Here is a 26,154-nt window from a genome sequence, read left to right as displayed (position 1 = left end):
TTGAATCCATGTAGATGAAGGGGAGGAGACCGGTTAAAGAAGGATTTTTAAGCCTTGAAACAATTGAGACATGGATTGTGCATGTGTGCCATTCAGAGGGTGAATGGGCAGGACAACATTTTTAAGTGCCTTTTGAACGGGTATGGTAATAGGTGCCAGGTGCACCGCTTTGAGTGTGTCAAGAACTGCAACGCTGCTGGGTTTTTCATGCTTAACATTTTCCCGTGCGTATCAAGAATGGTCCACCACCCAAAGGACATCCAGCCAACTTGACACAACTGTGGGAAGCATTGGAGTCAACATGGGCCAGCACCCCTGTGGAACGCTTTCGACACCTAAGTGCATTCATTTATATATATGTTTTTACTTAACCTTTATTTAACTAGGCAAGTTACTTAGCTTGGCACATACCACAGTCAAATATACAAGATATGAACATTCCATTCCAGCTAAACACATTTTCATGCACATCTAAAATCTATGAATAAAAAATCTGAGAACAGTAATATTTTACACACACATGACGGTACCCAGAAGCAATCATTTCTGATGAAAACATTTGTGGATATAGCGTTTTGGAAATAAACTCTTAATTTCTTCATAGTACATCATTTCCCAGTCTTACTTCCTAGCCTTTTGCTTGTGATATGGCTATTGTCATGCCAATAAAGACATTTGAATTGAGTAGAGGGAGAGAGAGACAAAATAGAGAGAGAGTAAGAAGGCCTTGTCCTCTGCTCATCCACCAAACAGTGTAAATTCCTCAGTGGTGTAAGGTTCGATATCTGGAAGGCTTGGGCAGAGGTTAAGTCTGTGGCCGAATCCGCCCCTTAATAGTATCTACTAATCCCTGGTCTATAACAGCAGCTTCTCTCTTCCTCCCCACTGCCCCACCCTCTTTTCATTAAAAAGTCATTACACCCATTTGGTAACAATTTACCAGCAGCCCCGCTCTTCATAAACTGCATTGTGGCATTCTTTCCCTCAATTAAATGCTCTTAGCAATCTCACTCACTCTTCTCTCGCTCTCTCTTCCTATCGCTCGCTATCTATCTTTCTCGCCTTTCACACCATCCCCTATCCGCCCTGAGTCAGATGATTCTAATCCCGTCTGTTAATCCACTATAGAGGAGCGTGGTAAGGAGGGTAGGATAGAGAGAGACAAGAAGAGAGGAATCGAGAGAGAGAAAGAGGGAGAGGGAGAGAGATGGAGCGAGTGTGTGAGAGCGATGGATAGGGGGAGGGGGAAATTCAGAGAAATTCAATCCGTGTGCCAGATATCTAGCGTAAGAGTCAGTTCTATAGAAAAAGGTCTTAATAAGGTGGTCTTGACTGATGGAGCTGACTATGCATTAATAATAGCGAGGGAGACAGTTTGGTAACAGTCTACTAACCTAGTGGATTAGACCATGCTGCTGCAGTGCTCATCCTACCGCCGTTAAAGCCAGCCCGCCTCAGACATACTGTACAGTAGGAGTTGCTAGACGATGGACCCTACATGGATGCAGTTAAACTCTATGGATTAATTCTACCGAGAAGCTTAGAAAGATTTACCAAGCATTGGCTTGGTGCCCAGTGCCAAATTGTGCACCTGTTTCCTTCCTCTTCAAACCGGAGTGAATGTAAATGCGGGTTAGTGTGTTTAGACATGAGGGTCTGTAAGTGGACCCAGTGTCCTGGACCTAAGCTGTCTCCCTGCCCGTCTCACCTCATTCCACCGTCGTTACAGCGTCACAACTGTAGCTAGTCATCACACCAGCATGTTGCATGTGTCAGTGTGTCCTATATGTCCTTACCCTTGAGTCTCTTTCCGCCATTTTCACCTCAGATCAAAATCTTGGCGGGTCGCCTTTTTAATTAGCTAATGTAAGTGGATGGGTTTGAACTCCCCTCCCTTCGTCTTTCACTCCATCCATCCCTCCATTCCTCTCTGGTTTCTTTCCTGTGGGTGTGTTTTACATACCCCTGAGATGGTGCCATGTCCTGAATGAACTCCTCACAACGGGGGCCCCAGGCCTTTTGTTTAGGTTCTCAAAGGAACCCCTGACAAATCCTTCTTTTAGTTATTTCTCTTCCTCTTTGCGATAACATTATAGTTGTGTGGCACGCTCCGGTGAGGGGGTTAAACCCCTCTGCTGCCCATCATGATAAACCAACAGGACTCGCTTTCCTTATGTGTACGTCAAGGGTCTGAAGTCTACACTCTTAGAGAAAGCTGCTTTGTTGATCATGTCCTCTCAATATTTTTGAAAATGGTATCAAAGGGCATCATTTCAGATAATAGACATGTTGTGTATTTGAAAATAGCTTTTGTTCTGTTTGTTTTGGTAGCATTAGCAGTTGTGGTGATGCACAAGGATTATTTGACATGGAATACCATTTTGAGTGATTTCCAAAACAAATTTGATGGCAGAGTTATCCTCTTGAACATAAATAATTACCTAAAGTGCTTACTGGATACACAACCTCATCGTAACACCATGTGTTGTTGAGTTGATAGTTAGCTGAGAGCATTAAGGAAAACAGAGAGTGACAAAGCCACTGAAGATTGACTACTTTGTCTGTGTTCATAACATCAGGAGATTAGTTTGGTTTTGGTACCTGACCATTCTGCTTACTTAGCAGCACGGCCAGAGTCACAGCCTGCAACGTAGACTGGTGCTCTGGTCTGGACACAGACAGACAGGCTGCCATTAAAATGTGTGCTATAATATAAGCCACCATGCTAGGAACAGCTGGATATTACAGAGGCAAAGTAACACCAGGACATTCACATTTTAGTCACACCTACACAATTGCAAATGCACGCACATGCACCTATACTAATTAGCATAGTGCGCACACACACATTCTTAGATGCACAAGGACACATGCACTCGCAATTGCTAACATGCACACGGAATACACTCTCACGCTGAATGCACTTGAGTTATGCTGAGGCAGCATGGAGAGCCCTGTAGTGTAACAATGAGATTAAAGACAGTCCTCAGGCTGTCAGTCTCTCCGAGTGGGAGGGAGAGGGAGACTATTCCTGAAAACACCACATTTACAATTCCTCATGCGCCAGCTGTCCTCAGTGAAACTTACTCTATGAAACAAAGTGCATGCTGCATATACAGTATGAGGAGACCTGAGCACCAGACAAGCATCTCACAGCTGTGGAATATCCAGAACGGTTGACAGTGTGAGATGAGCGAGAGTGCCTTTTTTTTTAAACAGTTCTGATTTGTGTCTTTGGTTACAGAACAAAGAGAAGGAGCGGATGAAGGAGAGGGAGAAGGAGGCGCGGGAGCGGGAGGCGCGCTACAGCAACGGCCACCTCTTCACTTCCCTCACCGTGTCTGCCACCACCCTCTGTTCCGCCTGCAACAAGAGCATCACCGCTAAAGAGGCCCTCAGCTGCCCCAGTGAGTACCACACACACACACACACACACACACACACACACTATTGTAGGCAGTAAATACACTCACAAGGCCCAGACGAAAGCCTAATGTCATTAGTGACAACATTATCGGGGTATTGGTGTATTGATGCCTCACCAGATCAGTGGACCAACAGACATCTTGCCCCAGGGTTGTCATATTGGAGGGAGAGAGAGAAGGGGGGGGGGGCAAAATTGCTTTGGGAAGAGAAGGGGTGATCAAAAGATCAGCAGGAGAGAGAGAGATTGGAGCTAGAAAAAGAAGATTCAAACAATAAGGGTAGAGAGAGAGAGATGGGGTAGGACGTGTGGGTCAATAAAGGTAGAAGAAACATATGAGCCAAAGAGATGGATCAAAAGAGGGAAGGAAACACACAGAGTGAATAGCAGGGGAGTGAAAAGGAGAGGGGATTCCTCCTGCACCCTCTCAATGTTTTTCTTTGCTCCCTCCCTCCCTCCTTCCCTTCTTTCTCTCCTTCCTTCCCTCCTTTTGAGGATCAGTCAGCTGTTGACTTCTAGGAGAACCCTCTCCCTTCTCCTGCCCGGCCCAGACAATAGTGTTAGTGTGTGGGGAGCACAGATCAGATGGCCTGCCCCTCTATCCACTGGCCTGGAGGAACAGCTGGGGGAGAGAGCGAGAGAGAGAGAGTGGAGTGGGAGAAGGCAGACTCCAGGGCAAACGGGGGAAACAAATAGAGGAAGATCCAGAGAGAAGGGTAGACAGATAAAGAGAGCAGAAAGAGGGGGAAAGACAGGGGTAGAAGGAAGAGGTGGAGGTGGAGGAGAACATATTGAGTGAAAAGACTCCTCAGGGGCTATCAGTTCTCAGGTCAAGAGAGACAGAGGGGGGGAGGGAGAGATATTAGTTAACAAACAAGTGAGCCAGAAAGACAGAGTAGGAGGCGAAGACATATGGATGATGCATGATGACGCTATCAGACAGAGAGGAGTTTGCCTGAGATAGAAAGAGGAAGTCCATACTGAGAATTGTGTTTTGTTTTGCTTACCCCATTTTGAAACGAGCGTTATACCATGCAACACCACTACACTGCCCCCACAGCAACAGCAAAGACAATTCATTTGACTGTCATAGTCGATTGATATTTGTATTTATCATTAAATCAATCCAAATGTACATTCCTAAAGGGAAAGAGGGATGCTTTTTGTCTTATCAAACCCAATTACCTATTTTGATTGAATATTGATGTATGGATGAAGTTTATTGTCCTTCAAGTTGAGGAAATAGCTGCTCCATCTTCGACCTCTTGACCCCTACGGCTCTGAAGACGAGGTTCAAAGAGAGAGAGATAAAAGAGAAGACAGACAGACAGACAGACAGACAGACAGAGAGAGAGAAGGGGAGCACAGAGGGAGGGAGGGGGTACAGAGGGGCATGGGGGTGGGAGAGGGAAGGCTCTTGGCATGGGGTGTGATTACACATGTCTGCTGCCAAAGAGGGGTGTGTGTGTGTGCCCGTGTGTATGCCCGTGTGTATGCCAGTGTGTATGCCAGTGTGTGTGTGTTTGTGAGTGTGCGCCTGTATGTGAGTGAGTGAGTGAGTGAGTGAGTGAGTGAGTGAGTGAGTGAGTGATTATGAGTATTGTGTGTGTGTGAGAGTTCCGGTACTTGAGAATGAGCAAGACGGTAGGCACAGAGATTGTAGTTGGGGGTAAGAGGTACACCAGCTGTAGTTTAGATAGAAACTGGTCATAGGCTATTGATTTGGGTTGGGGGCATAATTATATTAACAGGGTCAGGTCTGGGTGTGTATGTGTGCGTATTGGGCTGAAGGGGGCATGAATACATTATCATTGTAAACTACACCGGAGGTGAGAGAGGGGGCGTGATACAGATGGAGATGGGGAGAACGGGAAAAGAGAGAGAGTGGATGCCTGCTGTAAGTAGGAGAGAGGACTGAGGTGTGAGCCGGCTGTGAGGCTGTTTCAGGTTGGGAATTCCCTTTAGTGTTGGATTCTCTATTCATACATTCAAATTCTGAGCCAGTTAATTAAGATATTTTTAGTCTAGAGTCTACTTGATTTAGATTAGATTTAGATTAGATAAGAATCTAACTTGGTTTAGGCAACATGCCTTGGGTCAGTCATAGTCAGTTTGTCTGAACTCAACTAATATTTTTCCCAGTTTTTAACTTTTTATTAATTCCTGTGTTATCGTGTCACTGTCATCTCAGTTTGCTAATATGTTGTAATCAGATGCAACACAACCATTAGACTTGGAAGACTCAATATAGAGATGGAGAATGACAAAGTAGCTATAGTGTAACTACAGTACAGAATGCAGGTTTAGGAGCTTATACAGTAGGTCTATGATGAAGCCCACTGTCTGTTGAGAGAGGGGCTTTTCTCTTTGTTTGGTGGATCTGAAACAGCCCCCCTCTCTCCCCCTCTTGCCCCAATACACAGCTGCTACCACCCTCCCCGACTGTAATCTGGAAATAGTGCATCTGGTAGTTGGAGTGTGGGAGATTAACAAGCAATCTGCCACACTGACGTGTGCCCCCACACACATACACACACACATGCACGCACACATAGACAAACACACATAGGCAGGTCAGCACGAACGAATGCACACACACAGACACACTCCCAATCCCTCTTCCTCTCTGCGTCCACAGACATCAGTGGTCCCTAACAGTAATGAGTGATGGATGAGCTGAGGGTAACACTCTCCTGTTTAACACAGTGGTCGGATATGGAGCCATATTGCCTCAGAGACCCAGAGATGTTTGAATACGGGGTCATGACATTGTCCTACATCGGGATTGCTATCTGAGGTCCCCTGTGAATTGGGACAGGGGAGACATATGTTTAGGCTGGGTGCGGGGGAGCGTGTGTGTATGTGTGTGTGTGGAGTAGGTAGCACCGCCTGTTTTGGGAGAGTCCATTGATTTCATGTCTGAGTGGATGATTCCGGTTTGGAGTCACCAGGGAGGATTTCTCGTCAACACTTTTACAATGTTGTCTATGTATTCAATCAATTAAGTACGTGTTCTTTTAGTACATCAATGTTTGGCTTGAATTTGAATGAAGTCCACAGGTATCTTTTATTAATTATTATTTATTTCAAATTCATTTCAGGGATCAGAGAAAGACAATTTGTTTTTGTTTTCATCAACATTTGAACTCATGTTTATTTCCTGCTTCACATCTTATTGTTCTCTGCATGAACAGATAACTGACAAATAGGAGCCCTGCTGGGTGTCCAGCAGGGTGTAACTTAATGTGTGTAGCCTCTGCGTAGCGCTGTGTCAGTACGTATGAGATTACCTCCTCAGACACAGATTAAGACTCAGATTAAGACGACCAGGCCATTGTTTTTTGGCTCATTTTGACGTAATCTGAGGGTCCTAGATTACACTCACACACAGATTACAATTGGGGGGGTATACACTGTGTACAAAACATTAAGAATATTGAATTGTCCTCGCCCTTTTGCCCCCCAGAACAGCCTCAATTCGTCAGGTCGTGGACTCTACAAGGTGTCGAAAGCGTTCCACAGGGATGCTGGCCCATGTTGACTCCAATGCTCCCCACAGTTGTGTCAAGTTGGCTGGATGTCCTTTGGGTGGTGAACCATTCTTGATGCACACGGAAACTGTTGAGTGTGTAAATCCCAACAGCTTTGCAGTTCTTGACACAAACCGGTGCGATTTAAATCTTTTGTCTTGCCCGTTCACCCTCTGAATGGCACACATACCCAATCTATGTCTCAAGGCTTCAAAATCCTTCTTTAAAATGTCTCCTACCCTTCATCTACACTGATTGAAGTGGATTTAACAAGTGACATCAATAAGGGATCATAGCTTTCACCTGGACTCACTTGGTCAGTCTGTGTCATGGAAAGAGCAGGTGTTCATAATGTTTTGTACCCTCAGTGTACAGTATTATCATAGAAATAAATAAGATAATTAGCTAAAGACAAGTGAACTGTAAATAATATAGTGTCATATGGAAGGGGGGATTCTAAGCAGTATTTGAAACCCCAAAGCATTTCTAGGTTGTAGATCCACTCTATATGGACACATCTATAATAGTACGCCATGACTCTTGTCGAGTCTCCAGTCTAGTTTCCGAGCATTGCAGCGATGTTGAGCTTTAGGGGAAGGGTCTAACAGTACTTTCCAAATGTCTGTACGAGCCTTGGAGAAGGCAGCCATCGTTTCAGCACCAACAGTGTTGGTCCAACACTGGCATGTTGGTTTAGTGAGCAATGGGGTCTAGTCTGTTTGTTTTAGATTCAGGGACAATATCTACTGGATGTGTTTGTCCTTCTGTAAGGAGTGGTGTGTGAGGGGCTTTGAGTACGTTTAAATCGTGTGTGTGTGTGTGTGTGTGTGTGTGTGTGTGTGTGTGTGTGTGTGTGTGTGTTGTGAGAGTTTGAGCGATGAATGGGTCACAGTGTGCCTCATTCTGAGGTTTAAGTAGAAAGCGTGTTAGCTGAGTCCATGCTCTGTAAAATGTTGGCTTTTATGGAGAACACACCCTGAAAAGGGTGTATTTTTAGCCCTGTGTTCCCTCTCATGTGTGTGGAAACTATTGGTTGAAAATAGGAACGGCACCAAAGAAATGCACCCCACCAAAGCAACCATACTTCTGACAAGTGTTTTGGCTGTATTTAGCCTGCTTTGGTAGCAAATGTGTAATCTTGGCGGAGACATTGGAAAGACTACAGTAAAGGACTATGTAGAGTTTTATAAGGGAGATTCTGTGGGTGTGTGTGTGTGGGTGTGGGTGTGGGTGTGTGGGTGTGGGTGTGGGTGTGTGTGTGTGTGTGTGTGTGTGTGTGTGTGTGTGTGTGTGTGTGTGTGTGTGTCTAGCCTTGGGCTGCTCTTAGAACAAAGACAACCCTGTGTAGTGGGCAAGAACTCTCATAAACACTTAGGCCGTTTCATATGGACGCAACAACACTCCCAGGACTTAGAACACACACACATGCACTTACACACCGATAACCTGCCTCAGACATCCCTTCAACCTCCCACCGCCATTCCAGGAGAACTTCCTGTCAAGAAAACATGTACCAGGAAGTGGAGCCCCTCTAACAATGAAGAGTAAGGGAAGCTGAGGGAAGAGAGGAGGGGAGAAGGGGTGTTTTGAAGCATAGGAGAGATTTTAATAACAGTGATAACATTTTCCTTGGTGTCGGAAAGCATAGGTTTCAAGGTTTCAAGTGTTAATTGTCACATGCACAAGTACAGTGAAATGCTTCACTTGCAAGCCCTACCCAACAGTGCAGTATTCAATATCAAAGTAGTTTAATAACTAATAAAAATATATGAAAACAATTCTAAGAAATTAGAGTCAGTGCCAGTATCAAATGTATAATGTGTCATTGATAACCCTATCTGGAACAGGAAGAGATGGCACCTTTCACAACTTCACTTGATAGTGGTATTCACCAGTCACTCTGGAAGCAATGCATCATGACCGTAATGACAAGTGCCTCAAAAATAGTCTCATGATTTCATGAAGTTAGTTGCCGTTCTTATCAACAGTGCATATGCAGATATTGTGGAGTGTCAGGGAAATTGATCTTTGTGCTTCTGTGTTGCAGCCTGCAACGTCACCATCCACAACCGCTGTCGAGACACACTGGCCAACTGTGCCAAGATGAAACAAAAGGTAAGAGAGGGGAGAGAGTGGAAAGGAAAGGTTTTTTATGTATGAAAAGCAAAAGTTGGGCCTTTATTCTTTGAAAAGTTGACTGTTGGATGAGACATTGGTCTAAACGTGTTTTCTCTGTGTGTTTTGCAGCAACAGAAGCTAGCCCTGGTGAGGAACAGCTCCGCGCTGCCGAACGTAGCTCTGAGGACCAAAAGTTAGTATCTCTTTTCCTCAACAACTTCTATCCTATTTCCTCTCCTTCTTTCGCAATTAATGCCTCCTTTCCGCATGTGAATATAGGGGTGCTGCCACCTGTTGGCTGGTCTCTGCCCCTGCAGTATGGATGTAGTACTGACTGCATCATATGGATTTAAATCCTTTTGGACAGGAAAACTTCAATTGAACCCCTTGTCTCTCTCTCTACCTCCCCCCTCAATCTCTCTGTCTCTCTCTCTCTTTCTCCAGCCCCTATGATGAAGGAGCGGCCCAGCTCAGCCATCTATCCGTCCGACAGTCTCCGTCAGTCCCTGCTGGGTGCCCGCCGTGTCCGCTCTGGCCTCTCCCTCTCCAAGAGTGTCTCCACACAAAACCTCGCAGGGTGAGCAGGCTGCTGCGTGGAGTCATCCATTGATTTACCTATGCGAGTAGGGAACTGATATGAAGTTGTTTGAAACGTTGTGTAACTGTTGTGTTCAAAAATGTGTTTCCAGGAATCTGAATGACGACTCGCCGTTGGGGCTGCGGAGGATCCTGTCTCAGTCCACAGACTCCCTGAACTTCAGAAACAGAGCCATGTCCATGGAGTCCCTCAACGACGAGGGGGAGGTGTACTATGCTGCCATGTTGGAGGAGCTGGAGAGGGAGGGGAAGGACTTTGAGGCTGACTCATGGAGCCGGGCCGTAGACCCCTCCTACCTGCAGACGCACCGCAAAGACGTCATCAAGAGACAGGATGTCATCTATGGTGAGAACACCTCTCTTCCCCACTCTTTCTCTCTCTTTCTCTCTCTCCCTCTCTTCTTCTCTCTCTCTCTCGCTCTCGCTATATTCCTTTCTATTCCTATCTCTTTCTCTCTCTCTATCCCTTTCTTCTCTCTGTCTCTGTGTGTTTGTGTGTTTGTGTGTTCCGGCAGGGCATGCTAAAGGTAGTGTATATCCCTAATGCTGTTGCTCCTCCGTGCCCCTCTCAGAGCTGATCCAGACAGAGTTCCACCACGTGAGGACCCTGCGGATCATGGAGGGGGTGTTCCGGCAGGGCATGCTGGACGAGGTGCTGCTGGAGCCGGGCGTCGCGCACGCCGTCTTCCCCTGTCTGGAGCAGCTGATGGCGCTACACACACGTTTCCTTTCCCAGCTTATGACACGACGCACACACAGCCTGGCCCCCGGAAGCACTACCAACTTTACTATCAACCAACTGGGGGATATACTGACTGAACAGGTAGGAAACACACTGGGCACACACACTCAGACGTTAGGACAAACACCCACACACATCCACAATCACACACACAGAACCCGAGACGCATGTACCAACTTTGCCGTCCATTAACATTAGAAATTCATTCATACTAAACACCCAATGAACATATGCATAATATAAACATATTGTGCACACACACACTGACTGAGTTGATACCCATTGTGTGTTTTCAGTTCTCAGGTCAGTGTGCAGATGAGATGAGGAAAGCCTATGCTGAGTTCTGTAGCCGCCACCCCAAAGCTGTGAAACTGTACAAGGAACTGCTGGCCAGAGACAAGAGGTTTCAGCACTTTATACGGGTAAGAGAGAGAGAGCGAGTGAGCGAGAGAGGTGGATGGAGTGAGGCGGGGGGGGGGGGTCACAGAGTGGGTGAAGGGTTAGAGGTAGAGACGGGGAGAATAGGAAGGTCTAAGAGCATGATTCAAGTGTGTGTGTGCGTGTGTGCGCGTGTGAGCTCAGCAGTCCGTGTCAGGAGGTGCCAGCTGAGGGGTGTCTCACATGCCTTAGCTAGGAGGAGTGCTGAACAGATAACACTGAATGGAAGAAACAACTATCACATTGTAGATATTCTAGAGTCATAAACAAGTTATTTCTGCTTTATTACCTAACTAACACTAGTCACAAGGATGTGTTCTGGCCTCAAAACTTTTCATAAGTGTCCTAGCTTTGTGGTCAAATCACGCTCCTATGATATGCCCAAAAATTAACATATCTTTACTGCCATCTACTAGTCAAAAGTTTGAACACACCTACTCATTCAAGGGTTTTTCTTTATTTTGACTATTTTCTACATTGTAGAATAATAGTGAAGACACCAGTACTATGAAATAACACATATAGAATCATGTAGTAACCAAAAAAGTGTTTGGTTTTATATTTGAGATTCTTTAAAGTAGCCACCCTTTGCCTTGATGACAGCTTTGCACACTGTTGGCATTCTCTCAACCAGCTTCACCTGGAATGCTTTTCCAACGGTTTTGAAGGAGTTCCCACATATGCTGAGCACTTGTTGGTTGCTTTTCCTTCACTCTGCGGTCCAACTCATCACAAACCATCTCAAGTGGGTTGAGTTGTGTGATTGTGGAGGCCAGGTCATCTGATGCAGCACTTCATCACTCTCCTTCTTGGTCAAATAGCCCTTACACAGCCTGGAGGTGTGTTGGGTCATTGTCCTGTTGAAAAACAAATGCTAATCCCAGATGGAATGGCATATCGCTGCAGAATGCTGTGGTAGCCATACTGGTTAAGTGTGCCTTGAATTCAGTTTATTATATCAATGAGGCACCTCGGCGGTTTGTGGTATATGGCCATTATATCACGGCTAAGGGCTGTATCCAGGCACTCCGTTTCGCGTTGTGTATAAGAACAGCCCTTAGCCATGGTATATTTAAGAAAAGGGCCTGGGGAAGTGTGATATATGACCAATATAGCACTGCTAAGGGCTGTTCTTATGCACGACGCAACGCGATATATGGCCGATATACGGCTAGTGCTAGTGCTATATCGGCCATATATCGCAAACCCCTGAGATGCCTTATTGCTATTATAAACTGTTTACCAACGTAATTAGAGCAGTACAAATACATGCTTTGTCATACCCATGGTACAGTATACGGTCTGATATACCACGGCTGTCAGCCAATCAGCTTTCAGGGATCGAACCACACAGTTTATAATGGCCAATATACTACATCTCCTCGGGCCTTATTGCTTAAATATTTAATAAGTGGTATTAAATCTCATCCATCCCAAAATCAGAGGGTAAGCCGGGGGCCCCTGCTGCGTCGCCATGGCATCCAGGAGTGCATCCTGCTGGTGACTCAACGCATCACCAAATACCCTGTCCTCATCCAGCGCATCCTGGACAACACCAAGGGTAAGACCTGACACCAGAACAGCTATAGCAGCTTAGTAAGTAGACTCACACAGCATAAAAGCTGAACACAGAACAGCCACTACAGCTCAGGGAGTAGACAAAAGCATATAAGAACTGAATAATCACTATATACACGGCAGAAGAATAACCCCCCCCCCCCCCCCCCAAACAGGCAGTGAAGAGGAGGCCCAGTCCTTAGCCCAGTCCCTGTCCCTGATCCGGGACTTGTTGAGCTCTGTGGATCAGCAGGTGGCAGAGCTGGAGCGGACCCAGAGGCTCCAGGAGATCAGGGCCAGATTGGACCCCCGGGCCCAGGCAGAGGTCAGGGGAGGAGGGGTGTTCAGGGGAGGGGAACTGCTCCGCAGGACGCTCCTCCACGAGGGCACGCTGCTGTGGAAGACGCAAGGATCCAGACTCAAAGGTAGGGAGGGAGTGTGTGTGTATCTGAGAGAGAGAGAGATAAAGGGGTATGATTGTTTGTGTATCTTTGAGTGTGAGTGTGTATAACACATTTATTACCAAATAAGTGTGGCGAAACAAGGTTGCACACTCTATGTATCTTTAACAATGTTCCACTCTGTGTTTCTATGTAGACGTGCAGGTCCTGCTGATGACAGACATCCTGGTGTTCATGCAGGAGAAGGACCAGAAGTATTTATTCCCCTGCATAGTAAGTCTGCCCCTTCTTTTCACCCATCTGACTCATTCTCCTCTCTACTCATCTCTTCTGCGTTCTGACTTTTGTTCAGCAGGTCCTCCATTGCTTCTGTCTTTGCCTTTCCACACATCTAACTTTATTTAGTCTAAGCGTTAAATCACAGAGCTAACCCCTCCCCCCTTTCGGTCTCTCTCTCTCTCTCTCTCTCTCTTAGGACAAGCCTGCAGTGTTGTCTCTGAAGAACCTGATCGTGAGGGACATAGCCAATCAGGAGCGAGGGATGTTCCTGATCAGTGACTCCACCCCCCCAGAGATGTACGAGCTGCACGGTGCCTCACGAGACGACAGGAACAACTGGATGAGACTCATACAGCAGACAGTCAGCAGGTCAGCTACTGTAATACACACAAACACACACCTACTCAACTCATTCAGAGCATTGCCGATTTCAATTTTGAGAATTCTCTATTAACCTTATTGGAATCCTAGGGGTCCTTCCTTATGCTCCGGCATTATCCTTATTTCGACCATACCTCACCTTCTCCTCTCTCTCTCTCTCTCTCTCTCTCTCTCTCTCTCTCTCTCTCCCTCCCTCCAGCTGTCCGTCCAGAGAGGACTTCCCCCTGATAGAGACAGAGGACAAGGCCTTACTGCGCCGACTCAGAGGTACAACCTCTTCTCCTCTCCTCACCCTTCTCTTTCTATATCATTCCAGTGATACACTTGTCTTTTTATCTTCCCTTAATTGACAACATCTGCATTGTTCTGAATATTCAGTTGTTTTAGACCTGAAGATGCATCTTACTGACTCGAATGTGTTTCTAGCTGACATCCAGCAGAAGGACAGAGAGGTGCTGGAGCTCCTCCAGGAGAGAGTGACTCTGTTCTCTGACCTGGCTGAGGTCACCGGTGGGGGTCAGGAGGTCACGCCCCCCACCAACTCTAGGAACATCTTCCGGGCCGACACCCCCTACGCACCCCAGGCGGAATACCTACTCACCGACGCCATCTCAGAGGGTAAGGGAATGTAGAATTTACCTTCATTCTAATTCCTGATCTATGGTCAGTTTGACTTTTCACCACCTAATAGTGAGGTGAGAGGCTGGTGTAGGTTTGGGTCATCCTAGGTCAGAGCCATAGAGGGTAAGGTGAGGGTTAATGCCGTCTTACAGAGAGGTAGGTATTAAATGAGGCCTAACCCAGAGCTTAGCACTGCAGACAGAGAGGTAGAACTAAATAATGAGCACCCTATAAGAGTATGAGTATCAGCTATTCATAACCTCTCAGGAGTCAATCTGAGATCACCAACGAAACCTCAGTTATTAACCCCTGGGTGTAGTGTTATTCAGTGACTAGGACGATGTTACATTGTGTTATTAACGTCGCTATGCCTCTTTTTCTTTTACTTTTTAATTCCCTCTCCTTCCACCCTTTCATCAGTTGACAGGCTGAGTGAGTTGCTGCTGGGCTCCAACATAGAGCTTCCCAACGGTAGCACCAACGGTACCAATGGTGACCAGAACAACAAAGGGGCGCCAGTGAGCAGTGAGTGGTTTCGCCTTGTCATTTACCCCTGGGAGATGGTGGAGGATGGTCTCTACAGTATTTCAGCTCTCACTTACCAATCAGCTCACTTTCTCTCTCCTTCTGTCCCACCCATTTACAGATGGAGATTCGATCTCCGTCAACGGAACTCATGAAATCAAAGGAAGTCCAGTGTCCAAGGTGAGAGAGGATGACTGTGCCTTAGGGTTGGATAACATATACATAAGCCACAACTGTGACTGTAATGCAAAGTCAGTTTATAATGACTTGTGGGTGTTTTTTATCCTTTCAGGACAGAAATGGTAACCAGCTACAGGACAGACCCCTAAATGAGGAGGTGTGTCAGAGGCTTGTGAACCTCAGTGCTCATCTCCACTCTCTACAGGTGAGGCTGAATAACACACTGGAATCCATTTGAGGCATTTTGTATTGCATAGGTGGTCCTTCCCTATACCCCAGCTCCAACCTAGATTCAAAACTCACTCTCTCTCCTTCCTCTCTCTCCCTCCCTCTCCCAGGCCGCCGTCATTCACCAGGACTCTGTCCTCGAACTCCGCCTCCATGAGGGCACAGGCCCTGCCTCCTCAGGTTCCCCCACCCCCACTCCTCCAAACTCCTTCCCCAGGCTGTGCCGTTCCATGTCACGTGACACAGGTCTTGATGCGGGCACTGTGGCAGCCATGGGGGAGATGGCCAAGCTCCAGAAGCAGCATGATCTGCTGCAGGAGGAGGTGGTGAGGCTGCGCCCTCTGGAGGCCAGGCTGAGGGAGTGCGAGAGGGCCCGGGCTCAGCTGGAGCAGCAGATCAGGGACAATAAGGGCAGGAGGGGCAGGAGGGGCAGGAGGGGCAGCAGAGGCAGCAACGAAGACATTGTGGTGGATGTTACAGCCTTAGAGCAGGTGAGCAAAGTAACATCTGGCAGAGGTGTGTGAATGTCAAGTGTGGGAGTTTGGGGTCAAGTGTGTTTGGGTTTAGGTAGACTTACAGTCCTCACCCCAACTGGCTGAATCACTAAGCCATTCAGGAAGTACTAGTGGTTGATCTGTAGGTGAGCTCAAACAAGATATGATGACTTTTCTCCTTTACTAGGCTCCCGCTAAAAGGAGAGGAAGTGGTGATGGCGAGCCCAGTCCTGTCGCCCCATTGGCCTGTCAGGAACCAGTGGACCAATTGGACGGCGTACAGGAAGGCAGTGAGGAGGAGGAAGAGGAGGAGTCAGAGGAAGAGGCGGATGTAGTGAAGGTTTCACCACGCTCCGACAGTCCAAGAGGTGAGTAATTGACCCATCGTGTGTATCTTTCCTGTATTGAGTGTAATTGGAATATCTAAGGGAAAACAGTAATGCAGGCACTAGGGAGGGAGGTGTGAGCATGCTGGTCTGGGCAGATGAGATGTAGTCATTGTTTGTGTGCGTTTGTTTGTGTACGTCTGTAAATTGTTGTTTATATATATACGTTTGTATGTGGAGTAAAAAAACAAAATAGAAGGAATATCTAGGGCCACTAAAGTATTAGTCATTGGTAGGGTGTAATCAGTGAGATAGAGGTTGATGACTCGATAACTTTGGGATTGGCCAAATCAATGGAATCCCCCAAAAATCCCTATGGTGTCCATTTCTGACGTTTAACCATATCACACCTAGTTTAATTAGTCACACACACACACACTTTTGATGTTCTTTCAGCCCTGCCATATTTCTCACTCTCTACCTCTGCATGTTGAAGGTGTGTCGCCATGTCATATCTCTATCTATCTGTTTGGCACCGATTTCTCAGCTGTTTCTAGAGTAGACAGAGTTTTGTGCACCATGTCCTGCTCTCCCTCTATCTCTCTGCCCTCTCTTAATGGCTGCTTGTTGATAGTCATTAATAGCGCTCTGTCCTCTCTACTCTTTACTTTTCCACACTTTTCATACATTTTCATTCAACTTTGATCATACGGTAGGTATATGGTGGGTTTAGAGGCGACATTTAGAGTATTGAGAGACAGTCACAGTTTTTTGTGCCCTTCTTACTCAATCAATGCACCTCTCCCCATTCTTTCTTTCTGTATGCTTAAAGGGTGGATACCTCTGACAATATTTAACTCCCTCTGTCCACAGTCCTTATTGTGTCAGTCAATGTCTAGTAACTCAGTCTAGTAAAACAGTACTCCTCCAGTCGCATCTTGATTGGATCCTCTATTTACATTACTGAGCAAGCTAGTCTTGTTTGGATCAACACGTTATTCAAACGTTATTAAACGTATTAATAACATATTTATTCATATGAATAACCTTCAATGACCTCCTCAGATCTCCAGGATATCCCGGAGGAGAGCGAGTGCGGACCGGAAGCACAGGAATCCAAAGGCTGATTCCGAGACTGTTCTGAGTTAACATTGACCTCAAACTGGATACGCAAACCAGAAAACAGGACTTGAGAGCTGGATCAACATATTCTCAACCTTCAAACAACCAGACCTGATCGAACTTATCTTCAGTGATTCCATCTATTTGTCTTTCTTTGGCATAGAAAGCCTACCCAGGAATTGTGTATTGTATCATGGTATATGTTAGTTTGGAGATGTTATATGTTTTTCTAATGTTATGTTAAAAGCTTCATCCTCGGGATTGAATGCCTTTTTCCAATCCCACTCTTCGTTTCTTCTTTCCCTTTTCAAAACAAGGATGACTAATAAGAGAGGGGGATTAGGGGTGAAGAGGAGGAGCCGGTTCGTAACAACAATGGAATTCTAATGGTGGACTGTTGATCTATAGGTGTCTGCTGATACCAGTAGGAACTATTCTGTACTGTAACTGCCTGTCATTGTTGTACATTTAGTGTCACCTCTCTACAGACCTGGTTTGTCTGTGGTGGTGGAGCTGACTGATTGAAACTGAATTTAGACCAGTAAAGGAGGGCGGGACAGGAAAAGGGGAGGACAGGACAGAAAAAAAGGATATATATATATATATATATATATACCTGCAAGGATATATATATATATATACTTTATATAATTGTTTAAAAAAAATGTGTGGGTATTAATCAACTCTCACCCCCCACCCCCATTCCTTCTTGAACACAAACACTTGAAAACTCTTGTGCTTTTCATAAACCAAATTGTTTCTTTTTTCTAGGAAGACAACAGTACTGAGCCACCATGAGGGGTTTTATACTGAATATTTTATACAAATGGGGAGGGGGGGTTTGCAATGAACTGTTCTGACTTTTGGAGGATACACACAGAAGGAGCATACTGAACCAAAAAACAACAACATTTATATTTGAATTAGGATAAAAATTGCATCCTTAGAATAAAGATTGACTAATCTGACTGACTGTACCTGGAATATTTTGACCTCATATCTAATCTACAGTTGTATGTTTCATACATGAACTACTAAAACGTGGTTTACACTGCACTCAATCGTGAGTTCAGATTTGCCGGTGGAATTAACTTTGATCGTCTCTAATGTATTTCACCCTTATAGTTTTTAGGATGATAAACTATTGCTACCAGCCAACTCCACCAGCAACACTGACACCAACCAAAACCTCCTTTTACAAAAAGTCAACATTTTTCGGACTGTTTTTAAGCTCACCCCTTGACCATGAAGCAACTATTATGTAGGAATGGAAATGATTTGACTGGATTCAAAAGGTGTTTCCTTGATTGAAATACAGTAAAAAAAAAAACATGTTTTTTTCTTTATATGCTACATATATTCTATAGGAAGTATTTGTATAAATATTTGATCTGTTCTGAAAAAAGAAAATGACTTTTAATGTTAATGTTGTAATTTTATTGTCTTTTTATAATTTTTATTTGACTTACAATTATTGTTCATTTTGTGTGCTGTTTATAAATCTTACAGAAATCTAGAGTGTCTTGGAAGTTGTTACTGGCGCATGTGTGTTGGGAGGGGGTCGTCCTCAGACAGGTGTGCAACATCCTGTGTGTGTGTGACAGTGTGTCTGATATCCAACTTTCCACATGAAAGTCCTGGATACACAAGTGATTTTATTATAGCTCCATCTATCTTACCATGTATTGGTTTAACTTCAGGTTTTATCCATTTCCTATCAGATTGGTGAAGTGAACAAATGGCCAGGTAGGCTTATTGCACTTATGGAAAAACCACAGGAATTTCACATGTGAACACGTGAAGTGTTCCAAAAACACATGCTTTCATGTGATCACATGTGATCTTATGTGAAGTTAATGTGATAACACATGACAACATGTGATAACATGAAACTACACATGTGAAATCGTGATCACATGTGAAGTGTTCCAAAAACACGTTTTGACATTTGAAATGTAATGTGAAATCATGTGATTTTCCACATGTGAAATCATGTGGTTTTTCTGTAAGGGAGTCCATAGCCAGGAACTTCTACAGCCAAGATAGCCTACCTGTCAATAGAGACACGCCCATGGTTATAAAATGAATGAGTGAGTGCTTCAAGTCCACCATAGTCACATCCTATCTGTCCCGCTGCAGCCACACCCGGTTGTCTTGACTAAAACATCAAGTCATTTCAGAGACGTCTCCTGTCAAGCGGATACGAAACGGGACTATCAGGTGCGTTTCATTTCATTATGCTGTATAATGACATAAATTGTTGGAGACATATATATTTTTAACAATATATAATCCTTGTTTTATGAAGTTCAAAATTGTTTTCTTTTTGTAAACGATATGGTGATAAGCCACAGAAAAAACGTTTGGTTTCCCTGCGTTTTTTAAATATGTTTGGTTTCCCTGCGTTTTTTCACATGGAGGAATTTCTAGATTGGTGGGCTAGACAGTTTGTTGTAGGCAACATCACCAGAGACGAGATGAATTTAGAGTCTGTAGAGTCAGGTCGGAGGACTATTTGCTTGCTCTGACCAGATGTTGAGTTTTGTGATATGCAAGCAGAAATGACACAACGCTGAAGTTTAATTTGTACGGAAGAGTATTAAGGGCCAAGTGAAGAAAAAGATAGCAAGGGGTGGCGTTACTTGGATTATATATTTTTTGCAAGCTAGTACTTCAAAACTAGCAAAAATATTTATAGAATAAAATGGCACAATTTCGTGAATAAAGTGGCAATATTTATAGAATAAAGTGGCAATATTTCGAGAAGTGCGGCGGGTTAAATGCGGCGGGTTGGGTGTGTATGCATGTAGGTGTGTGTGTGTGTGTGGGCGGTTAAAAGTAGGAGCAAAACAAACACATGGCCATCAATTTATTGATATAATACACTCGTTCAAACAGGCGCCACTGTGCACTCACGCTTATCAATCTAATTATCTATTATCTCGCACGAACAAGAACTGGGGTCGAGTCCCAGTCTGCCCTCCGAATTCGCTACAACGTTCTGCTGCGTAGCCTAGGGGAACGCCTTGCAAAAATCTGTGCGCAATGGAAACTATTAACTACTTTATCCATGATTGTAACGGCCTTTGCAGGGAGTAGACCAAGGCACAGCGTGGTTAGTGCTCATCATGAAATTTATTGAAATGAACACTGAATCAAAAACCAAAGTGCAACAGCTAAACAGTTCTGTCAGGTAAGAATACTAAACAGAAATAAACCACCCACAAAACCCAAAGGAAAACAGGCTACCTAAGTATGGCTCCCAATCAGCGACAACGATGGGCGTGACAATGATGCTTTACTAATAGTAGTATTTCCGCCTTATGGCAACTATACTTCTAACGATAGGCTAGTAGGCTACGACAACACTCAATAAAACGAATTATCTTGGGATCCTGGGTAATATGCGTGTGTATGTGTCCAATGTCAAACTGCTCTCCAAATTCGCTACAACAACGCTATTCTCAGCACACTATAAACCTATAGCGGTCCATTAGATTGAGTACCTTTACCTGTAGGCTAATCTTACATTACAGTGGGCAAGTGAAAGTAAATGATAGGCCTATCCAACCGCTACGGGAGGAATGAACAACGAAGCGTGGGTTTTACGCAAATATCTGTGGGAGGAGGCAACTCAAGGACATCTCATCTCATCTGAGGCGCTGTTTGAATATATTCATGGTTCATTCACCATTTCTAGAAATAATAATTGGTCTAAATATAGGCCTATTAGATACATTATGATAGGCTATAAAGAAATAATCACTGATCTGACATTACTTGATTGGTAGCCTAGCATAATATCTCCTTTCACTATCCATCTATCGGTGATGTTTTCAAGGATGGGAGGAATGAAGGAAGCATATCCCAAAACAGGGACATCTCCGTTATAAACTATTTGTCTCAGCTATACCGCTAATTTAGGCTACCACCTGTTCACATTATAGAGGCTAGAGGCGGGACCTGTTGACTTAGATTATAATAATGGAACGTAAAATTACTGTCGCAGACGGCGCTTTACCCAAACCTCTGCCCCGTTGCATAGCAATGCAAGGTCCATGACAGGGGTTTGGCCTACTTATAATAATATGGTTATTATGTGCTAAAAGATAAAGGATTTCCTTGTTACTAACGCCAATTCTAAAGTATAGTTTCACCAGGTCATCTAATTGCAGGCAAATCAATGGTGGCACGCACAGCGTCAGGGAGACATGCAGTTAACCAAATTCCCTACTTTAATCTTGAAATATAACTGCGACTTTATTCTCAAAAAGTTGCAACTTTATTCTCTAAATATTGTCACTTTATTCTCGAAATATTCCCACTTTTAAAAACTATATAGTAAAATATGTGTGTATATATATATATATATATATATATATATATACACAAGTATCACCACTTTCCCGTCACTTACGCCTTATACTCTTTCGTACATTTGCGACACTAGAGGGCAATGAAGTTAAAGTATTTTGGATGGACTTCACCGACCATTGTGGCCCTGTTCAAAAACGTTCTATTTCCTCCCTTCTTTCCTTTGGTAATCACTGATTTGTTTGTGAATTGATACATGAAGACAATGTTTCTATTGCATAAAATATCTAATGTCTGTAGTTTGTGTACCTGATTTATCAATGGCAAATGTATCAATGCAGAGTTGGACAACTGAACTGCGGGACAGTGGATGCGTATTGATACGTGAATTGGAATTATGGCATCATGGTATTTGGGAATTAATGTATACAAATATTTCAAATATTCAATGCAATATTATATATTATAAAACGGACTGCTTGAATCCTAGATGCTGGTTGGTTGTTGGCAAGGATTTATTCACGATAATAAATAAGTGCGGAAACCAGCTCATCTGAGGCGCTCTTTGAATATATTCATATACATATATGTATACAAATATTTAAACCCCAACACTAATTATGCCTAATCTCAATCTCAGTTACTCTGTCACCCCCATCATGGAAGCTCTGCAGAAGTCTATGCAAAATACCCCTCCCAAAGCCAGTGTAAGTGAACCTGCATCTCCATAGTCTGAAGAGAATTTCTCCTCATCTCCTCTCCTTCTTCTGGACTAAACTAAAAAGATAGAATGGCTAAACGCAACATGACGGAACCTAGACAGTAAATGTCAGTGATAGAGGTTTACTGTAGCGACTCAGTGACACCACCCCTCTCTCCATTGTCTTGCCCAGTCTCATGCGATGTGGTGGGGTACACTGGGCACTGTGCGACCCTTCCCCAACTTCAACTCAGAGAAGGACGCCCGCGACATTCAAACTGCCCTGGAGAGCAAAGGTACTATTCAAGGATTTAATGTACGCTAATGAAGTAAATCAGTACCATAGCTCATTGAAAACAATTTGTTTTCTGAGAATTTCATCAATCTGATGGTGTGAATGTTTGAAGTAGTTAGTATTATACATACATATTGGATGAGGTATTCAAAATATGTGTGTGTGTTTGAGTGTATTAGACAGTGACGTGAACACTCTGGTGAGAATCCTGACCAATCGAAACAATGCTCAGAGACAGAGCATCGCAGAGTCCTACCGTAACCTCACACAGAAGGTAACTCTGTGGATCTGTCAGCCTACCTATTGACTACTTTTAGATCTATAAGGGGACTGTGGGAAGGGATGTGATATATGGCATTGGAACCCAGCCCAACAGTCTCTATCTACCCGTCCTCTGTAGGAGTTATGTCCTGCCCTGAAGAAAGCTGTGTCAGGGGGGCTGGAGCAACTCATGCTGGGGCTGATGATGACCCCCTCTCAGTTTGACGCCCATCGCCTCAGACAGGCCATGGAGGTGAGAGCAGATCACCTGTTATTTCAATGATCATTGTAATAAGCATGTAATACATGTTAATTGTATTTTTAGGTGTAATTACTGTATGTACTGTAATGTGGTTTGAATGAATGTGTGGGTCTTTGTGTATTGTGTGTGTGTGAATGAATCAGTGTTGTAGTATTCGAGCCCAGGACTCGAACTTGACTCAGACTCAAGTCACGATTTTCATGATTCGCAACTCGACTTGGACTCGACCAGTGGTGACTTTGTTGTCAGAAATGTTTTCTCTTTTTCATAATTTAACAACAGCAAATGTATTATCTATTTAGCCTTACAAATGTGCAACACTGTAATGATATTTAACTTAAAAAATGGTTTGACAACTACATTTAGCACACCAAGGGACTCGTGACTCAACTCGTGACTCACGTATAAAGGAATCAGACTTTGACTCGGACTCGAACACCAGGGATTTGGGATTCCACTTGGACTCAACATTTAGTGACTTGGCTACATCACTGGAACAAATCACTTTAAATGTGTAATTGTTTGTTACAGGGTATTGGTACAGATGAAGAGAGTCTATTGGCTGTGTTGTGTACCAAATCACCACAGCAGCTTAAAGATGCCACTATTGCCTACAAACAGGGTGAGAATTACTGTCTGTGGGTAACATACACACGCACACACACACACACACACACACACACACACACACACACACACACACACACACACACACACACACACACACACACACACACACACACACACAGTGTGCCCTACTGTAGTCTTATTCTGCTTTGTTTACAGAGTTTGGACGTTACTTGGAGAATGATCTTATCAGTGAGACTAGTAAAGACTTCACTAAGCTGGTACTGGCCATACTCAAGGTACTGCCACTCTTCTTTAGCAGATTCTCGTTCTGGTCTTAGACTTGATGTCTCAATATTGCAATCTACATAGAGTTCACTAAGAAAAAAAAGGTGCTATCTAGAACCTAAATGGGTCCTTCAGCTGTCCCCATAGAACCGTTTGAAGAACCCTTTTTGGTTCCACGTAGAACACTTTCGGTTCCAGGTAGAACCCTTTCCACAGAGGGTTTTACATGGAACCCAAAAAGGGTTCTACCTGGAACCAAAAGGGTTCTCCTTTAGGGACAGCTGAAGAACCCCTTTGGAACCCTTTTTTCTAAGAGTGAATGCTATATACGCATAGTAAGTTGGAGTGCCTTGTCAAGTTTTCACCCCCTTGCACAGAGTAAGCTGTATAGATCAGCCAGAGAAAAATAATGTCCTAATTTGAACGAAGTGAAAGGTGCCATTTGTGCTTTAATACCAACAGAAGGAGGAGCTGAATTCAAAGGAGATGGTTGATTATCAGCTCATTAACCAGGATGTTAAGGTGAGTGTTCTTCCTCAAAGCCCAAAATTACCTCCAGAAAGTTCCTTCAATTAGGCAGTTCTCTTGATATCCTTTGTGTGTGTGTAGGCTCTGAATGATGCTGTGAATGGTAAGAAAAAGGACCCAGCCCCCTGGATTCAGGTGTTAACCACAAGAGACTCAAACCATCTCAACAGAGGTAATAAACAAATTTCTCTTTCATCCGTTTGCTGTCTCCTCCTAGCCCTGGTATGGCTGTAGCCTCCATTACCCCCCTTCCCCTCTCTCTTTCCCTCTCTCTATCTCTCAGTGCTATCGAGGTTGGAGGATCTGAGAGGGGAGACTGTGGATAAAACAGTACAGAGTCACTTCTCTGGGGACCTGAGGCTTGGCTTCCGCACTCTGGGTAAGACATAGTCTCGCACAAAGCAATTGAACAAGGCTAACTATCAACTTCTTCAAATGCTCATATGTGTGTGTGTCTGTGTGTGTGTGACAGTATGACAAACATTAATTAACAGTATGTATTGATTCTTTCCATCTGTAGTTGTCTCCATCCCAAGTATTCCTTTGTTCCTGGCCCAGCGTCTCCACAGCAACATTAAGGTGAGTTTCATGTCATATGATGGTCTACTCCACATTCTGTTACAGTGACTCTACTCCAGACTCACACTGGCTACATGACTATTCTTGTTGTGCTGTGAGGTGTAGTCGGCAAGTGTAGTGGGCATTGCAATCTCGAAAGACTATCGATTTCTGTGCCTTTGTCAGGTTTTGAGGCAGAGTCTTCATTAAGCCAGGTTCATTCAGATTGTGTATGTTAATTGTGTATGTGTCCTGCAGAAAAGCAGTTTGGTGCAGGGGATTCTTATCAGCCACAGTGAAGAGGACCTCCTCTGTGTGAGAATCGAGTATCGCAGACTGACCAACACTTCACTCTACTCTACATTGCAGGTGAAGACATATGCACGCGCACCAATACATTGAATAGTCATTCTGAAAGGTTTGTTGTTTGTAACTCTGTCATAACTACATCCCTCCCTCTCACACCCACAGAAAGAATACAAAGGAGAGATGCAGCAGGCTCTCCTAGCCTTGTGTCGATCTGAAGACCTGTAAAGGAAGAATACCTTTTAACCTACACACAGTACATATTATTTCCGTTGTTGTAACCTAAGAACTGGTATTATGTCACTCCATTAAACATTTACACGTCTTTGATATTTCAGCACATTTTGCCATAGTTTTACAAAGTCTATATCACCCATAGTGCTAACCATTATGAAGGGGTAATTTGCCTTAGAGTAACCGAATTTCAAACATCTCACACCTTTGTTTCTACTTCTATGAATATCATCCAGTGTGTGTGAGAGTTGGTGTGGAACAGGGCCCAGGCGCTTCAAATTCAAAGTGTCTCTCTCCATCTATTCGTCTTAATCCCAGGTCAATGTCAGCCAGCAAGTATTAAAATCCCTCAAGCATCTCATAGCTAGCATCTCAGACTCCCCTCATCCCCTCCCCACCATTATCCACCCTCCCACCATGACCAAGGGCTGGCTGGGCCTATGGATTGTCAATCAGTAAAAATAGAAGCACTTTCATCCTATGGCAATGTTTCCCCTACCATTATATAGACAAGGCACCCTGTCCCCAAATTATGTTGTTGCCACTCCGAAGCTCCATAAAAGGTTGCACCTGATTCAATCGGTTTTAATGAAATGTGATGTTGGCAGCCTTGGATGTTTGTATGAGTCGAGACAAAGCGTTTGGATCCTATGATGAGACGCATCAAAAACCACATGTAACTGTTCCTTAATAATGCAACTTTGAACTTGTACAAAGTTGAAAACGATAAATAATAAAAGTTAGTTTTAAACATAAAAGGTTTGACTGCTGACTGGATCATGAAAATAAACACTGGTTTGTTTCACAGGATGGGTCCCAGGCAAATTCCAAAAGCTTAGTTGGGGTCATGTCATTAAAAAGTTGGTGGACCACTGGCT

At 44.2% G+C, this 26,154-nt stretch overlaps 2 protein-coding genes across 5 annotated transcripts in view; both read left to right on the top strand.

Annotated features, from left to right (window-relative positions):
• Positions 1–18,479, top strand: part of LOC115179745 (rho guanine nucleotide exchange factor 2-like) — a 70,300-nt gene extending 51,821 nt beyond the window's left edge. For all 4 annotated transcript variants that reach the window (XM_029741465.1, XM_029741472.1, XM_029741489.1 and 1 more), the window contains 19 exons: positions 3,245–3,407; positions 9,002–9,069; positions 9,202–9,265; positions 9,517–9,649; positions 9,762–10,015; positions 10,242–10,492; positions 10,708–10,833; positions 12,293–12,410; positions 12,583–12,831; positions 13,004–13,080; positions 13,283–13,455; positions 13,667–13,734; positions 13,894–14,085; positions 14,509–14,613; positions 14,735–14,793; positions 14,906–14,998; positions 15,132–15,512; positions 15,703–15,883; positions 16,907–18,479. In XM_029741465.1, coding sequence (XP_029597325.1) covers positions 3,245–3,407; positions 9,002–9,069; positions 9,202–9,265; positions 9,517–9,649; positions 9,762–10,015; positions 10,242–10,492; positions 10,708–10,833; positions 12,293–12,410; positions 12,583–12,831; positions 13,004–13,080; positions 13,283–13,455; positions 13,667–13,734; positions 13,894–14,085; positions 14,509–14,613; positions 14,735–14,793; positions 14,906–14,998; positions 15,132–15,512; positions 15,703–15,883; positions 16,907–16,968 — 2,817 coding nt within the window. In that variant the 3' untranslated portion in view covers positions 16,969–18,479. The remainder of the gene's footprint in view (positions 1–3,244; positions 3,408–9,001; positions 9,070–9,201; positions 9,266–9,516; positions 9,650–9,761; positions 10,016–10,241; positions 10,493–10,707; positions 10,834–12,292; positions 12,411–12,582; positions 12,832–13,003; positions 13,081–13,282; positions 13,456–13,666; positions 13,735–13,893; positions 14,086–14,508; positions 14,614–14,734; positions 14,794–14,905; positions 14,999–15,131; positions 15,513–15,702; positions 15,884–16,906) is intronic.
• A 583-nt stretch (positions 18,480–19,062) lies between these two features.
• On the top strand, positions 19,063–26,034 carry LOC115179725 (annexin A2). The gene is made up of 13 exons (XM_029741414.1): positions 19,063–19,183; positions 21,918–21,984; positions 22,171–22,273; positions 22,452–22,546; positions 22,673–22,786; positions 23,327–23,417; positions 23,582–23,661; positions 24,113–24,172; positions 24,260–24,350; positions 24,462–24,557; positions 24,699–24,757; positions 24,995–25,105; positions 25,208–26,034. The coding sequence occupies exons 2-13, from the start codon at positions 21,937–21,939 to the stop codon at positions 25,268–25,270; spliced, it is 1,011 nt and encodes a 336-aa protein (XP_029597274.1). The 5' UTR covers positions 19,063–19,183; positions 21,918–21,936; the 3' UTR covers positions 25,271–26,034.
• Positions 26,035–26,154: the final 120 nt, after the last annotated feature.

Source organism: Salmo trutta, chromosome 3 (genome assembly GCF_901001165.1).
Source record: "Salmo trutta chromosome 3, fSalTru1.1, whole genome shotgun sequence".
NCBI classification, from domain to species: domain Eukaryota; kingdom Metazoa; phylum Chordata; class Actinopteri; order Salmoniformes; family Salmonidae; genus Salmo; species Salmo trutta.
Note: the sequence above shows the minus strand (reverse complement) of the source record. Positions and strands in the feature narration are given on the sequence as shown.